This window comes from Notechis scutatus, chromosome 1, assembly GCF_049901735.1.
Source record: "Notechis scutatus isolate UNSWTSFEM ecotype Mainland chromosome 1, rNotScu1.2, whole genome shotgun sequence".
Taxonomy (NCBI): domain Eukaryota; kingdom Metazoa; phylum Chordata; class Lepidosauria; order Squamata; family Elapidae; genus Notechis; species Notechis scutatus.
The window spans coordinates 223,916,126-223,933,698 of record NC_142009.1 but is presented as its reverse complement, the minus strand read 5'-3'; the positions used below and the strand labels follow the sequence as shown (position 1 = coordinate 223,933,698).

General features: G+C 39.0%; 2 protein-coding genes across 2 annotated transcripts; both read left to right on the top strand.

Annotated features, from left to right (window-relative positions):
• Positions 1-5,224: 5,224 nt before the first annotated feature.
• On the top strand, positions 5,225-8,880 carry LOC113431501 (C-X-C chemokine receptor type 2-like). The gene has a single exon (XM_087950363.1). The coding sequence runs from the start codon at positions 5,240-5,242 to the stop codon at positions 6,326-6,328; it is 1,089 nt and encodes a 362-aa protein (XP_087806489.1). The 5' UTR covers positions 5,225-5,239; the 3' UTR covers positions 6,329-8,880.
• A 2,667-nt stretch (positions 8,881-11,547) lies between these two features.
• LOC148133200 (C-X-C chemokine receptor type 1-like) lies at positions 11,548-17,229 on the top strand. The gene is made up of 2 exons (XM_087950361.1): positions 11,548-11,652; positions 15,456-17,229. The coding sequence occupies exon 2, from the start codon at positions 15,477-15,479 to the stop codon at positions 16,560-16,562; it is 1,086 nt and encodes a 361-aa protein (XP_087806487.1). The 5' UTR covers positions 11,548-11,652; positions 15,456-15,476; the 3' UTR covers positions 16,563-17,229.
• Positions 17,230-17,573: the final 344 nt, after the last annotated feature.

The window sequence follows — 17,573 nt, the reverse complement described above, 5'->3', positions numbered from 1 at the left end:
CATCATCAGCGAAGAGAACGCAATTGCTCTTAATATGATCACAGAGGTCGTTTATGTAGAGTATGAAGAGAGTTGGTCCTAGAACACTGCGACCTTATATAACCATTGGATTTATCACGTTTTCATAATTAGTGGCAGGGCCTGAAATTAGGCTGAATGGGACCACTGTGCTGGTGTTGGCCAGTAGCCATGAAAATATCTTGTGCCTCCTAACAGCAGATAGTAGTACTGTACAGCTAATGTGGGTAAGTTCAGAATCTGGAATGATCTGGACTGAATAGTCTTAAGTTCTCCACAATACTTAATCACACATTTTTTTTATTATATTTATTTATTTATTTTGTCAAACAATTATTAGACAACAGTATAAGTATAAACATGGTAATAAACACATGAAATGGATATGAACAAGAAAAAAGAAACAATAGGACAGGGTTGGTAGGCACGTTGGTGCGCTTATTCACACCCCTTACAGACCTCTTAGGAAAGGGGTGAGGTCAATAGTAGACAGTCTAAGGTTAAAGATTTGTCTCTTATTCCTCTCTGCCATTCCATGAACTTCAACTGTGTTTCCATTCCTGATCTTTTAGAGTAAACCAGAGAAACTGTTTGCCAGTCTGGGGAGGGAAATATTCTAAACATTTTCAGTTTCACAATTTAAATGCACTCCAGTGATAGGAGTCTAAGGAATGCTCCCCTTATGCTAAACGCCTTACTTGAAAATATGCACTGTCTGTTCAAAAAAAAAAAAAAGGTTTAACAGAACAACAGAGCTGGAAAGGATCTTAGAGGTCTTCTAGTCCAACCCCCCTGCTCAAACAATAGATCCTATACCATTCCAGACAAATAGCTGCCCAATCTGTTCTTTAAAACTCTCCAGTGACGGAGCACCCACAACTTCTGAAGGCAAGCTGTTCCACTGATTAATTGTTCTCACTGTCAATTTTCTCCCTAGTTCTAGGTTGGATCTCTCTTTGATAAGTTTCCATAAGAAGAGAGCTTTGAATCACATAAATGTTATTATGCCTGTGATTAATTGTTGTGAACGGCTGAAAAAGTTGTCACAGTGTTATCGAGTATTTGTTAGTCAAGCATTTAGCAAACTCCTAGAGCATGGGTGTCAAACTGGCAGCGTCACATTGCTGTCACATGAAGTTTCACGACATTTTCCCCCTTCGTGGAGCTGGGTTGGGTGCGGCCTGCCCGTGATGCATCCGGCCCACAGGGCGCCAGTTTGACATCCCTGTGAGGGTGGTCTCGAGAAAAACTGCAACCACAGATCGAGTGAAACCATGTTGCAAAGCAAAATGATATTTGTGTACTAGTCAGAAGGTGATTTTTCAGCTATAAAAATACATGGCAAAATATGTCTTACAAATGAGAAGTCACTTCTGAAGAGATTGTCATGTGCTACTAATAAATGCACTTCTCAAGATAAGTTAATGAGTGGTCTTCTATTCCAGCATTCATGCTATCTAAATGCTCTTGATAAACAGGCCTTGGTTGAAGAAATGTTTTCCTGTCCCTTGTTCTCTGTATCTATTAATCAGATAGATACTGCCCCAGAAATACAGATTTCATCGCAGTGATGGATCATATATCAGTTTCTTCCCAAATGAACATCTCCAGAAGCATGCAAGACCATTTGGGGACTGATTACACACTTTACATCAGTGGTGGGATTCAAACATTTTTACTACCAGTTCTGTGGGTGTGGCTTGGTGGGCGTGGCTTGGTGGGCATGGCAGGGGAAGGATACTGCAAAATCCCCATTCCCTCCCCACCCCACTAACCTGCTTTCCAGCTCCGTTCTCCTGTGCAGGGCAACAAAAGAAGATCCAGCCGATCAGCTGGGATTCAGGAGGCAGAGAATAGAGGGGGGCAGGGCCAGTCAGAGGTGGTATTTGCTGGTTCCCTGAACCACTCACAATTTTCACTAACGGTTCTCCAGAGCTGGTCAGAACCTGCTGAATACCATCTCTGCTTGACATACTCAGTAGGCGAACAACCACTTCCGAAAGGATTGTTTGTGTGCTGTGACCACCATTTTTTTTTTAAAGACACACATGTACTGGTATCTTATGAGCCAGGAAAATTATGTATAGGAAAACTGCTTATTGAATATCTACCCCCATTTCTATCTTCACACCTTTATTCTGTCTTAATGCTTCTGCCTTTAATGCTGTTCCTCTCATTATTATTGCTTATATTTCATGCATCACTCATTGCCGTGATTTCTACTGGAATGCTTTTAAATGAAATGTTTATAATCCTATTATGTAAAAGATGTCACACAATTATATGCTTCTATGCTATGGAAAGGGTGGGTGTGTTTGTGTAAAAAAACAACAACCAGTGATCAAGGCAGAGGGAAATTAGATATGGAAGAGAGCATGATTGCATTGTAAATTTCTCTATAATAAGACAGGAAAGTTGCAAGATAAGAGTCTCACCAAAAGCCCTTCGGTTTCTTTGTAAGATTGTCTTCCACAGTTACCAGTTTATATTGCTGTTTGTTGCCAAATTTCAGCTCTCCTTTTCTAGTCTTCCCACCTAGAGATGTAAGTGAAACATTGAGGCTCAGAGTTTGAATAAGAGCATATGAAAGTCACAAAACATGTTATTTACACTCTGTAATCCTTGAGCAAAATAGTTATCACATTTTGCAACATAAATGTCTGATTTATTCCATAAATTTCTCATTTATTCCATAAATGTCTCATTTATTCCAATAACCTTTCCTTTCCTTTCCTTCTACAGGAATTTTGCTAACCTAGTACCTGCATTGGTAGCTAGGAAATTCAGAGAGGTGCAGATCTCAGGAATCCACCTTGCAAAGATTAATCTACAAGCACTAGAGCAGCTGAGATGACCACCTGCTAAACAGTGAACAGCTTCCTGTTGCCTTATGCACCAGTTCTCTGAAGAAATACTTAGAAGGGTCTAATGTTCTTTTCTGAGTATTGTGGAGGGAAGTTTTGCAAGGGTCAGTTCCTCCTGGTAAGGTTGAATGTTCACAATCACAATTTGTGTACTGATAAAAGGACTCTCCAGAGCAGGCAGGTAAGTAAGGAACACACTTTTGGTCATTTTACCTAACCGTGTAAGGAAGAATAAGCAGGAAATTTGGGTGCATAAGAGTCAAAATGAGTGTGAGTAGGAATTATTTGGTAAAATGTATTCTGTGGACAGACTTCTGGATGCTAAGGGTATTAAAAGCTCAAGCTGTACTCTAGTTATACCTCCAGATGCAATTATTACAAAGCTATAACACTTTCCCCCAATCTAGCATCCTTCTGGTGAGCTGGACTACAAAATACAGCCAAAATACTTAGATCACATGGGATTCTGGAAGACATTTGTTCAATGCATCTGGAGGATATCAGGTTGGGAAAGTAGATGAAACATCTTGGTTGTTTTCTTGCAGACATTTCATTATGGATGATGATGGTTAATGGACCCGGAGACTATTGCTGCAGTATATCTATAATTAAGTGTTAACTATTTCATAAGGTGGGATTCCCTTCACTTGATTATGCATTTTGCTGGCACAATGAATCTTACAATCATTGAAGCAGCAGCAGGGGTGAGGATTGATGGGAAAGGAGACAGGGAAAATACTGGGCTTGTAATGATGTATGCATGTTTTTCTGTTGAGCTTTTTAAAAACCCTTCATTGCGTTGAGAAGGAAAGCTATTGTTCTCATCTAGTTGGGGATAGTTGGCAACTGGGAGTATTTTAGAGCCACCAGATTGGAGAAAACATTTGGCTGATCTTTTGGAAGCCTTGATTTACAAATCCTCTGATTTCCAGTGGTTGGTAATATTGTCTGGTTCCAATATCTGGTTGGAGAATATTTAAACAACTCTTATGTACTATCTTCTGGATTGTTTATGTTCTCTATTTCTTTAATATATCCAGAAAGTGGTAGTTATAATCTGTACCTTAGAACATAGCAGGCTGAGGAAGACAGGTTGCCTGAGACCACACATCACATCAAGGAGGTGGGGGGGGGGGCAAAAAATATCAAGGTATGCGTGAAGGCAAAATCTAGAACCCTTTACCCTCTCTCAATCCTTCCCTAAGATATAAAGCAGCAAGGATACTGCTAATGCAAGCAAGGAAAGGAAAGACATGGGATTCAAATCAATCACAATAAAACCAGAACCCAATAAGCTTTCTTTACGGAATAGGAAAAGACTTTGCATGATGATGTAGCGTAGCAGTAAATGCCAATGGTGAATTCTTCCAGATGAGGGTAGTTCTAGAACAAGCTTCTTTGGTGAAAATGCCTTGTCACCTTTGGTTCTCATCACTTTTTTTCCTAATCTATTAAGTAGAAAAAGAGCTGCACAATGTCTTTTAATTGTTGGCACTTGTGTGTCAGGAACCAAGTATCCTTAAGTAGATAGAGAATATCTCTAAAGAATTAACCTCTACTTTAGATTAAAAATAAGGATCTCCAAGGGTAAGCCCTTGATTATTTCCATTATGAGGGGTCCTTGGTGCTCTCTGAGCTTGATTGTTTTCTTGCAGACATTTCATTATGGATGATGTTATCTGGCTTGCGCAATAAAACATCTGCAAGAAAACAACCAAGCTCACAGAGCACCAAGGACCCTTCATGCCAACTCCGAGTTAGCGATATTTCCTTATCAGTATTTCCATTATTTAATTACTGCTGAAAAGAAATATTGAACACTAAATTTGCAAAACAATAGGAACAACATCCCCATGGAATGGAATGTTTTTAAAATCACTTCAATCCATATTAAAAGAGAATTTCCCCGCTTGAAAGCACCTACTCTTAGCTGTAAGATTTCTCCAGATCTCACAGTAAGAGGGAGCTGATTGTGGTTCAATTTCTTTGGCTTTTTGGTTATAAGGGTCTCAGCTGGGTCTTGGTCATGTAGAAGTCATCCTTCACACACATGCATTCCTCCTGCACATCTTTATGCTAGATGACTAGGTGCTACGGTGGCTTGGCATCACTAGCAGGGAGGCAGAGTTTGCCAGTGGCATTAATCAGATGAGCATTCCGCAATTTAACAACTGTATGGAACTGTGTATGGCCAGTGCCATGTTCAAAGTTGATTAGCTTATCTTTCTTTTGAACAATTTTGATCTCTGTTGGATACCTTAAAGAATCACTTTATGATCAGGAGGTTGCCTTTTGCCTAGAAAAATTGACCTGTCTTTGCTTCATGTTCTACACAGGCCTACAGCAAGAGATCCAAGATGGGAGAAAACAGTGTCAGTTGGGACGATATTATGCGTTCAGGCATTCTAGATAACTATAGTGATTACTGGAATGATACTATAGAATCCCTAGGTACGTTTATAGAAGTTTGCAATCCACAGCAAACAACAGTTGCAATGAAATATATAGTAGCATCTATCTATTTGCTGGTCTGCATTTTGAGCCTGCTGGGCAACTCCTTGGTGATTATGGTGGTGAGCTACAATAAAGAAAACCATTCTGTTACTGATGTTTATCTCCTGAACCTGGCTATTGCTGACCTCCTCTTTGCAGTCACTTTGCCCATCTGGGCTGTGGATCGAGCTCATGAGTGGATCTTTGGCACTTTCATGTGCAAAATCGCCTCAGTCCTGAAGGAAGTCAACTTCTACAGTGGTGTCCTCCTATTGGCCTTTATCAGTTTTGATCGTTATTTGGCCATAGTTTATGCGACTCGGGCAGCCACTCAGAAGAGGCACTGGGTCAAATTTGTCTGCATCGGCATCTGGCTCTTCGCGTTCCTCTTTTCGCTTCCTGTGATCCGCTTCCGGGAAGCTTTTCTAAATTCAAATCCCCCTCACACAGTTTGTTATGAGAACATTGGTGGGAATCAAACAACAAAATGGAGGGTAGTGTTGAGAATTTTACCTCAGGTGTTTGGTTTTCTCCTCCCCTTGATTATCATGATCATTTGCTATGGAATAACAGTGCACAGACTCTACCAGATGAAGAACAAGCAAAAGAAGAAGGCAATGAAAGTAATCTTGGCCGTAGTGCTGGTCTTCGTGATCTGTTGGCTGCCTTACAACATCACCCTGCTTTTTGATACTTTGTTGAGGATGGACATCATTACGGACACTTGTTCCGTTCGAGAAAGAATTGATGATGCTTTGTCAGGTACTGAGATTTTGGGCGTTGCTCACAGCTGTATCAACCCCATCATATACGCCTTTATAGGACAGAAATTCCGGAACAACTTCCTCAAGATCTTGGTCTCACGAGGTATCATCAGCAAAGAGATCCTGATGCGATATAGGAGGGGATCCGGCTTTTCAACTTCCTCTGGTAACACTTCAACTACCCTGTAATAAACTTTCCTCCCTGAAGAAAAGGCAATTGAAAAAATTCTGTGGCTGCATAACCTGGCATTTTCCGTGATGATACATCAAAACCTGCAGAGATCACTCTTTGCTTTGATTTGGGAATGCTAATTAATGTCATTTTTAAAAAGCTCTGTTTATTTCTCTGAAAAAACATTTCTCCAAGTTGTATGACTGGTCTCTTGATTTCCTTCCTTCCCATAATTTTTATCCCTTTTCTTATTTTAATATAATGGTTTAGGGTATTGGCTCCCTAAACAATGTATTAAGAACTGTACATACTTTGATATAAAAACTTGGCTTATGGATCACAGCTGAACAGACTTTGCATATAATCAAACTTCATCTCCATTAAGGATTTGTCTGTTAAAGAGAGGTTTTACTGCAAATGGACCCATTTATCTCAAATTATTACACAAATTACCTAACTTTAATGACATGACATGTATTTGGTTTTAACAGAAATTTGTATTTAATGGTCCCACCCTCACCCACATACTGAGAAAGAGGGAGAGGTTTTTTTTAAAAAAAGCTTTCATCGGCCACAATTGCAATTGCAGGCACAAACTGGCTGAATATTGGAATATTTGTTAAATCAACCATAATTCCCTCTGCTGGTAGTAGGTTCTTTGTAAATGACTCAGGCAGTTCTGATAAGAAAGAATTGCCTTGGACATTTTCTATAGCCTCTCTATTTGTATCAATTCTAACAAATTATTTTAATCCTAACATGTCATTGACAAAGTGCAGTAATTCAGCCTTCAACATGTTCCATAATTTGTCCCATATTTTCTATGAATGCTGCCATAGAATCCATAAATAATAATTATAATACATCCAAAATAATTTAAGCTGTAAATTGACATATCTCTGAGCCAGAAAGACATTTTCCTCAACAAACTATTCAGAGAAAGATGCAACAAAAGATGAAGTGTGTTTCATATTAATTAGGACTACTTGACTGCCATTCTCCTGTTGTTGAGTCTAACGTGGCAGCTCTTCATTCTTTCATATATATGATTGTGTAACTAAGAGAAGTCCTTTTGAACTTTGATCTGAACCAGAGATGCTATTTTCTCAAGTTCCATTTTTTCATAATTAATATCCCAGAGGAATTACTTAAATTCTGTGAAATTGCTTAAATGGGATTTAAACAGAAGGCCTTATATAACTGTTGTATTTTCCACAATCATGTGTTTTGTTGATTAATGGCAGAGCCTAGCATTAGGGTAAATAAGGCTACCAGTGCTGGTGTTGATGTAGAAGATGTCGACAACAGAAATATCCTGTGCCTCCTACTGCATGGAAATTTGCCTAGTTTTTATTAGCTTATTAATAAGTAATTAGAAGCTTTTTGTAAGTTATGAATTAACTTCAGGCAGAGCTATTAGTTGTCCTGTGCCTACTAGGGCAGGGGTCACCAACCTTTTGGACCCCAGGGATCACCAGACTCATAATTTTAAATCCCTCGGACCACTAATATGAATTTTGACTGACAGTGGCTTGCTGACATTTTCCCAGGGTCTCTGCAGAAAGAGACCCTGGGAAAATCCCCAAAAAAAAATCTGCAGGAAAATTCCCCACCCCATTTTCCTATGATCATTCTTTATTTGGGATCGCAAGATACCGTCTCCAGCTCTGTTCTCAGGGGGACAGAAAGCGAGAGAGACTTTTGGCTTCATGCAAGGAAAGCAACAGAAGTCTGTCTTTCTCTCCGCCAAACTCCATCATGTCATGCTGGTGCAGCCTCTTGGAGCAGGATGCCTTGCAGGGTCCCAAAGATGCCTTTCTGGCGGAGTTTGGGGAAGAGAAAGAAAGATTTTTGCTGCTTTCCTTGTGTGCAGCCAAAAGCAGAAGAAGAAACAAGCGGGAAGAAGCAGCCCAGTGGCCAGGCCAGGTGCGTGAGGCAAGCTCCTTCTCCACCCTTTCCCCCGCTCCCCTCACTACCTCGTGTTGTTCGTAATGCAAGCGATGCAAGCCTTGCGTTCCCCCGGGCCATGTGGGCAGCACAGCCTTGTGTTCGAGCGCAGCCTGGATTAATTGCTTTGGGGGTGACATTTCTCTGCGGACCACCAAAATTTTCTCACGGACCACCAATGGTCCCCGGCCCACTAGTTGGCGACCACTGTACTAGGGAACACGTTTTAATACCTGCCAGCAAGAGCAAGAGAGGTTGACCAAAAACACTCCATAGACTGACCATAAATGTCTACTATATAGACTAACAAGTTGTAGATTTGTCACTCAGCTAAGGCACTTTGCAAGTGAACTCATTACTGGATTCAAGGAAGGCAACATGAAATTTAGCTTAAGCAATGGTTAGAGGTGTCCGGACAAGAATCCGCGGAAGTGCAAAGTTTATCATTAGCATAATAAAAACATACCGAGGGGTAGTCAATGTATATGATAATGAAGTAAGATTAATTAATTAATAGAGTATTATGGGATGTCTTTGTGCACATGTGTGGCTGTCACGTAACCAACTGGCAATTCTCTTTTTGTATTGCATAAAAATAACTCAGCCCGATTTCTGATGTGCTCCTTGGGTGTGAAACTCAGAAGTGTCCTCTTCTACTTCTGAACAGAAATAAAAGATTTTTTGTCTTTTCTTGATCTTGTATGGACATTGGCTTCTTCACATTGGGTTCTTGTATTTAGCCAGCCTTCTGGTCAGCATTACAGCAATATAGCAGAGTGGTACAGCTAACGTAGGTAACTTCAGAATCTGGAATGATCTGGGCCGAATGGTGTTATGTTCTCCACAATACATAATCAAACATTTGTCTCCTATTCCTCTCTGCCATTCCATGCACTTCTATTGCTTCCCTGTTCTTGATTTTTTAGAGCTGGAGTGTCAAAGTCAACTTTAATGAGGGCCACATCAGGGCTGTGATTGACCTTGGAGGGCCAGGTGGGCACGGCTCACTGGGTGGGTGTGGCCAACTGGGTGGTATGACCACTGGATGGGCGTGGCCAGCTTGACACCACTCCCAAACTGCTGGCATGTTTCCTCTTCACATTGGGTAGACCAGGCTGAAGCCACGTTAGCCTGATCTTTCAGCACTGGGTACCAGGATGGCCCCACAGGCCGAATCTGACCACATCATGCAGCCTGCGGGCCTTGAGTTTGACACCCCTGTTTTGGAGTAAATGAGAGAAACTCTTTGCTAGTCTGTGGAGTGAAATATTCTAAACACCTTCTGTTTCACAATTTAAATTCGCTCCAGTGATAGGACTCTAAGGAACACTGCTCTCACGCTAAGCATCTTTTTTTTTTAAAAAATATAGTTTATTAATTTTTACAATTAAAACCAGTCACAATACATACACAGATAAGCAAAAGAAAGAAAAAGAAAGAAAGAAAGAAGAGAGAAGAGGAAGAGAGGGAAATAATTTTGAGAAAAGAAAGAAAGAAAGAGGTTACAGGATAAAAAGTATTCTAAACACCTTCTGTTTCACAATTTAAATTCGCTCCAGTGATAGGACTCTAAGGAACACTGCTCTCACACTAAGCATCTTACTTGAAAGTATGCACTGTTTCTTCCAGAAAAGGTTAAGCCATCTAAAAAGTTTAAATAAAAGAAAGCCTCTCCAACCATGCACACAATGTGTGAGGTTTTTTCCTGATTATAAGTTGTTTTGAAAATTAAGATTTTTAAAAACAATGACCAGAAAATATTCTGTTAAGACAGTCTAAAGTGCTGTCACCAAATACATTTGACCTACCACAATCATCTGCTACTATTTAGGTGGTTGCTTGGTGGTTAAATAAACATCTTTCCTTATATTTAACAGTGGCTACTGAGCTGTAGGCTGGAGCACAGAAGTCGAGATATGGGTTTTGTTTCAATAAGTATACAGTGTTCCTTTTCCCGCTCTATACAAACACATCTCGACTCAATCTCCAGACTAAACAGACACTAAACTTCTTCTAAATTTCTGGAGCTGAAGGTCAAATGTTGGTTATGAGCAATAATACATGCTAGGAGTTATAGCGAGAGTCATAAGAAAGCAATCCGTTAAAAAAGAGACTACAGATATTCAAATAAAGCAGTAGGGATGACAAAAGAGTTCTGAGTGAGACAAAAGGGAGAGTTTTGAATCAAATAAATATTAAAGGCCTGTGCTGAATTGTTGTCCACTGCTGGAATTGTTGTCACAGTATTACTGAGTACTTGCTGGTTAAGCATTGAGCAAGCTCTAGGTATGTGATGTTGAGACAAATTGAAACCACGTTTCAAAGGAAACCACGTTTCACAAAGCAAAATGATTTTTAGAAAGTGATTTTCTAGCTCTAAAAAACATACATGGAAATTTTTTTTTACAAATGAGAACAGTCACTTCTGAAGAGATTGTCATGTGCTACTAATACATTCAACCTTTTCAACATAAGTTTGGTGAGTGGCCTTCCATTCCAGCATTCATGCCACCCAAATGCTTGTGATAAACAAGACTTGGTTGAAGAAATGTTTACTTGTCCCATGTTCTCAGTATCAGTTAATCAGATGTATACTGCCCAAGAAATATAGATTTCATCTTGGTGATTGATCAAGCACAGGGAAATTAAAATTGAAAACAGCATTATTGCATTGTAAATCTCTCTACGAATAAGACAGGAAAGTTGCAAAATAAGAGGCTCATCTAAAAGCCCTTCTGTTTCTTTGTATGATCTTCTTCCACAGTTCCAAGTTTATATTGCTGTTTGTTGCCAAATCTCACATCTCCTTTTCTCATATTCCCACCTAGAGATGTCAATGAAGCATTGAGATACCATTTGAATAAGAGCATAGGAAAGTTACAAAGCATATTGTTCACACTCTGTAACTGAGCAAAATGGCCATCACATTTTGCAGTGTAATACCTGATGTTTCATTCATCCCAATAGTTCTTGTCTTTTCCTTCCTTCCTTCCTTCCTTCCTTCCTTCCTTCCTTCCTTCCTTCCTTCCTTCCTTCCTTCCTTCCTTCCTTCCTTCCTTCCTTCCTATTTCTTTTCTCCAGCTCTGCAACAGTCTTCCCAACCTTGGTATTTGCATGGCTACCTAGGAAATTCAGAGAAGTGCAAATCTCAAAGATCCACCTTGCAAACGTTATTCTAGAGGCACTAGAACGGCTGAGATGTCCACTTGCTAAACTGAGCAAGCAATTTCCTGTTGCTTTATTCACAAGTTCTCTGAGGAAGTACTTAGAAGCATCTGATGTTCTTTTCTGGCTACTGTGGAGAAAAGTTTTACAAGGGTCAGTTCCTCCTGGTAAGGTTGAACCTTCAGACTCCAATTTGTGTATTGATAAAAGGACTTCCCAGAGCAGGCAGGTAAGTAAAGAACATGCTCTTGCTCATTTTACATAAAAGTGGAATGAATAAGGAAATTGGAGAGCCTAAAAATGGAATGGAGAGTAAGCAGGAATTATTTGGTCAAATGAATTCTGTGGACAGAGTTTTGGCTGCTAAGGGTACTAAAACTCAAGGCGTACTCCCTTTATGCCTCAAAATGCAATTATTACAAACCAAGAGTACTTTCCCCCAAACTAGTGCCCTCCAGGTGAGTTGGACTACAGTTCTCTTCATCTGCAGTCAAAATATTAATGGGATTCTGAAAAACGTGTTCGATAGGTTGTCAGGCTGGGAAAGGCAATTGTAGAAGGTGAAACATTTATTTATTTATTTATTTATTTATTTATTTGATTTGCCAATTGTTTACAAGATAATAAGTATAAGTGTATACATAGTTGTGAATACATGAAATGGGTACATATAAGAAAAATAAAAGAATAAGAGAAACAGTAGGACAGGGACGGTAGGCACGTTGGTGCGCTTATGCACGCCCCCTACAGACCTCTTAGGAAAGGGGTGAGGTCAATAGTAGACAGTCTAAGGTTAAAGTTTTTGGGGTTTGGGGAAGAGACTACAGAGTCGGGTAGAGTATTCCAGACATTGACCACTTTGGATGAAAAGATGGTTAGTGGACACAAAGACTATTGCTGCTGTGTATATGTAATTAAAATATTTCATGTTGGGATTCCCTTCACTTGATTATGCATTTTGCTTGCACAATCAATCTTACCAATAGAGTAACTGAAGCAGCAGCAGGGGTGAGAATCCATGAAAAAAGAGATGGGAAAGCTATTGGTCTTGTAATGACCAGGACAGAAAGTAAAGATAGTTCTTGACTTGCAACAATTCATTCAGTGACCGTTCAAAGTTACAAAGGCACTAAAAAAAAGTGACTTATAACCTTTATTTCATATGACGGTTGCAGCCTTCCCCTGATCACGTGAACAAAATTAAGATTCTTGGCAATTGACCCATATTTATATGATGGTTTGCAGTGTCCCAGGATCAAGTGATCACCTTTTGTGACCTGATAAGCAAAGTCAATCTGGAAGCCAGTTTCACTTAACAACCATTACTAACTTAAAAAAAATATGCAGCAATTCATTTAACAACTGTGGTAAGAAAAGTCATAAAATGTGTAGCAACAAAAATTAGGGCTCAATTGTGCCTGTAAGTTGAAGATTACCTACCTGCATGCCTGTTTATGTTGGACTTTTTTTTAAGTCGCTCATTGCATTGGGAAGGAAAACAGTTGCTCCCACCTAGATGGGGACAGTCAACATGTGGAAGAATTTGAGAGTCAACAGATTTAAGAAAGCATTTGGCTGATCTTTTGGAAGCCTTGATCTATATATTCTATGATTTCTAGTGATTGGTCATATTGTCTGGCTGCAATAGCTGGTTGGGGAAAGCTAGATATTTAAACATTTCTTATGCATTATCTTCTGGATTATTTATGTGCTCTATTTACGGAATGTATCCAAAAGGATGGAAATTATAATCTGGGCCTTAGAACATGCCAGGTTGACGAAGGAAGGCTGTCTGAGAACTCTGACTAAAACCTGTTGCTGGATGAATGCAACTCCCTTCATAATATAACATTGAGGAGTTGGGTTGGGGGCCACAGAGATGCCACGGTTATGCAAAATATGGGGGCCTTTATCTTATCTCCAATCTTTCCCAAGTATATAAAATATCAAGGATGCTGTTCATGTAAAGAAGACAAGGGATTCAAAACATTCACATTTTAAATTAAACAGAACCACAATTTCTTTATAGACTAGAAAAAGTCTTTGCAGTTGTATGTAGTAGTAAATGACAATGATGAATTTTTCCTAATGAAGGTAGTTCCAGAACAAACTTCTTGGTGAAAATGCCTTGTCCTCTTTTTTCTCATTCTAGTCTATTAAGTAGGAAAAGAGCTGCACAATGTCTTTTAATTGCACGTGTGTATCTGTAATGTTTCATTACTAATGATTTATTACCTGGTTTGGGTAATGAAATACAGATCCACAAGAAAACAAGCAAGATCAGAGAGCACTAAGGACCCTTCATTTCAGCCCTGAGCTAGCGATATTTTCCTTTATTGATATTTCCATTATTTCATTAATGCTGAAAAGAAATATTGAACACTAAAATTGCAAAACAATAGGAACACCCCCATGGAATGTAAAGTTTTCAAAATCACTTCACTCCATTTTAAAAGAGAATTTCCTTGCTTGAAAGTAGCTACTCTTAGCTGCAATGTTTCTTCAGATCTCATAGCAAGATAGCTGATTGTGGCTCATCCTTTTTTACTTTTTGGTTATAAGGATAACCCAGTAGCTTTGGAAGTCACCAAGATAGTATACAAAGCTATTCAGTTTTTTCCATCATATGATACACAACAATTATGATTATATACAGAAGATGTTTTGAAGTGGCATTGAATATCTGCCTAGTAAATTCCTTATATAGAGATTCCCAAACCACCCTTGGGCTGCTCAAGAGCTCTGTAAATTCTGTTCTGCTTTTTTTGTATGAATGATGAGAGAGAGATTGTAAATCAAGCACTTCTCCTGCCTAGGTCTTCAAGAATATGAGTAATGCATTCATATTGTTATATACAAAAACAGCTGCAATAAAAAAGAGGAACTCATTAAAATTAGAAAATATACAAGTTCAAAGAATGATATTAATTTAGTACAAAACGATCTGAAAAAAGAGATTTCTCCTTTTGTTTCTTTCTGTAAAATTAGAAAATCCAAGTTTGTGTTTTCATAATTAAGAATAAAGATTGATGTGGCATACAATCACAATCGTGAGTTGTTAATCACTAGCTGTTTTTATGTATTATTTATTTGTTTACAAGTCATATGATGCTGCCCAATTCAAACAATGTGCCTTTGGGTGGTATACAACAAGAAAAAACTAGCCATAAAGTAAAAAAAATAAAACCACATAACATGAAAATGTACAATATATAGAGTAAATATAAGGTATAAAATATAAAGTCCTTTCCCTGATCAATGCAGCAACTCTTGAGTACCCCCACACATTCTTCCTCTATAAATCTATTCATAAGCATATAATGAAAACTTCACAGACAGAGGAAATGAGAGGAAAAAAGATATATCCAAACTAATAACTGTGCTTTGTAATTGTTACATTCTTTATATGTCAGAACCAACAAGAACAAAACTGACAGTCCTTCTGTCTCTGATCATGTATGTTTCAATATTTGCATGTCATTAAAAATCCCTAATATCGGTCACAGTAGGGTTGGTGGGGGAAAAATAAACTTTTTTTTTCATTTGCAAGTTTGAGTTTCACAATATTTATTCACATATTCAATATTCACATATTTTCCTGCCTCAGTCCCCTTCTTTAGTCAGCTTCCCTTCACAAGTGCATCTACTTTAGTATTTTAGAGTGATCCTTTATTTTGTTCATACAAAGACAGAGGGAATCTAAAAAAATGGCAGTGCTCGGCTTTCTGTAGTCATCTCTGCATTCAGCTGGGTCTTGGTCATGTAGAAGTCATCTTTCACACACATGCATTCCTAGAAAAAGTTATTAACCTGTCTTTGATTCATGTTACACAGGCCTACTGCAAGAGATCCAAGATGGGAGACAACAGTTTCAATTGGGACGATATTGTGCTTTCAGGAATTCTAGATAACTATAGTGATTGCTTGAATTATACTATAGAATCCCTAGGTACATTTACAGAACCTTGTAAATTACAGCATATAACAATTACAAAAAGTTATTGACCTGTCTTTGCTTCATGTTCTACACAGGCCTACAGCAAGAGATCCAAGATGGAAGGATACGAAGAAAATTGGGATGATATATTTTCAGGCATTCTAGATAACTATAGTGAATTCCGAAATGGTACTTTAGATTACCTAGGTACATTTACAGAAGCTTGCAAACCACAGCAAACAACAGTTGCAATGAAATATATAGTAGCATCTATCTATTTGCTGGTCTGCATTTTGAGCCTGCTGGGCAACTCCTTGGTGATTATGGTGGTGAGCTACAGTAAAGAAAACCATTCTGTTACTGATGTTTATCTCCTGAACCTGGCTATTGCCGACCTCCTCTTTGCAATCACCTTGCCCATTTGGGCTGTGTATCGAGCTCACGAGTGGATCTTTGGCACTTTCATGTGCAAAATCACCTCAGTCCTGAAGGAAGTCAACTTCTACAGTGGTGTCCTCCTATTGGCCTTTATCAGTTTTGATCGTTATTTGGCCATAGTTTATGCGACTCGGGCAGCCACTCAGAAGAGGCACTGGGTCAAATTTGTCTGCATCGGCATCTGGCTCTTCGCATTCCTCTTTTCGCTTCCTGTGATCCGCTTCCGGGAAGCTTTTAAACTCTCAAATTTCTCTAACAGGGTTTGTTATGAGAACATTGGTGGGAATCAAACAGCTGAATGGAGGATAGTACTGAGAATTTTACCTCAGGTGTTTGGTTTTCTCCTCCCCTTGACTGTCATGATGATTTGCTACGGAATAACAACGCACAGACTCTACCAGATGAAGAACAAGCAAAAGAAGAAGGCAATGAAAGTAATCTTGGCTGTAGTGCTGGTCTTCGTGATCTGTTGGCTGCCTTACAACATCGCCCTGCTTTTTGATACTTTGTTGAGGATGGACATCATTACGGACACTTGCTCAGTTCGAGAAAGAATTGATGAAGCTTTGTTGAGCACTGAGATTTTGGGCGTTGCTCACAGCTGTATCAACCCCATCATATACGCCTTTATAGGACAGAAATTCCGGAACAACTTCCTCAAGATCTTGGTCTCACGAGGTATCATCAGCAAAGAGATCCTGATGCGATATAGGAAGGGATCCACCTATTCAAGTTCCTTTGGTAACACTTCAACTACCCTGTAATAAACTTTCCTCCCTGAAGAAAAGGCACTGAAAAAATTGTGTGGCTGGGCAACCTGGCATTTTCCATGACGATACATCAAAAACTGTAGAGATCACTCTTTGCTTTGATTTGGGAATGCTATTAATGTCATTTTAAAAAGCTCTGTTTATTTTTTCCGAAAAGGCGTTTCTCCAAGATGTGTGACTGGTCTCTTGATTTCTTTCCTTCCCATAATTTTTATCCCTTTTCTTATTTTAATATAGAATCTGTTTGATTCAAAAACAGAATAAGGAAGCCAGAGTCATACCCAGGCTATAACCCTCCATCCAAACAATCTGAAATAAAATATATCACATAAAATATATCACATCAACATCTGAAAATACTATTTTCTAAGAACAGGCTATTGCCCCTTCTCAAATTAAGTCTGCCAGTTTGTATCAATGGAATGTTTTTATAGATGGAACACAAAAGTTGTTTTTTTTCTACAGCCCATCTGTCCAAAATCAAAATCTAGCATGCATTTAGGTAGACGAAGCCACCATTTCCATTTGAACTTTACTAAACATTACAGAGAAGTTGAAGTAGCAAAAATGTTGATTCCCTCCCCCTCCTTTCCCTCTATCTGTCTTTTCTATATTGTACACACAGTACGCTTGTGCATCTGAATAAAAATAATTTTGTGCAGTTATGACTAGGTCAATGCGATTTTTTTAAAATGATACAAAGACTTTCTATCCTAATCTGGAGGGGAAAAAAGGGTATGTGTCCAGTGTAGGGATGGGGGACATTCATTCAGCACTGCTGTCTCCCAGTTAATGAATATCAAAGTTCTGCTGAGCCACATGTCTGTTGGGTAACCAGGGATAGTTGTAATCCTAGAACGAGCTCTCTACACTGAATAGTTATATTTGTTGGCGTTAATGGTGGGGAGAAAGTTTCTCTCCTTTTCTCAGGGAACTTGTCATTGGTGTGCAGGTATTTCAAATTTGAAACAACTGGCAGACATTAAGTACACTTTAATTTTCCAG

Excerpts from the sequence above, each read along its gene's own strand:
- LOC113431501 (XM_087950363.1), top strand. The coding sequence starts at position 5,240 with ATGGGAGAAAACAGTGTCAGTTGGGACGATATTATGCGTTCAGGCATT.
- LOC148133200 (XM_087950361.1), top strand. The coding sequence starts at position 15,477 with ATGGAAGGATACGAAGAAAATTGGGATGATATATTTTCAGGCATTCTA.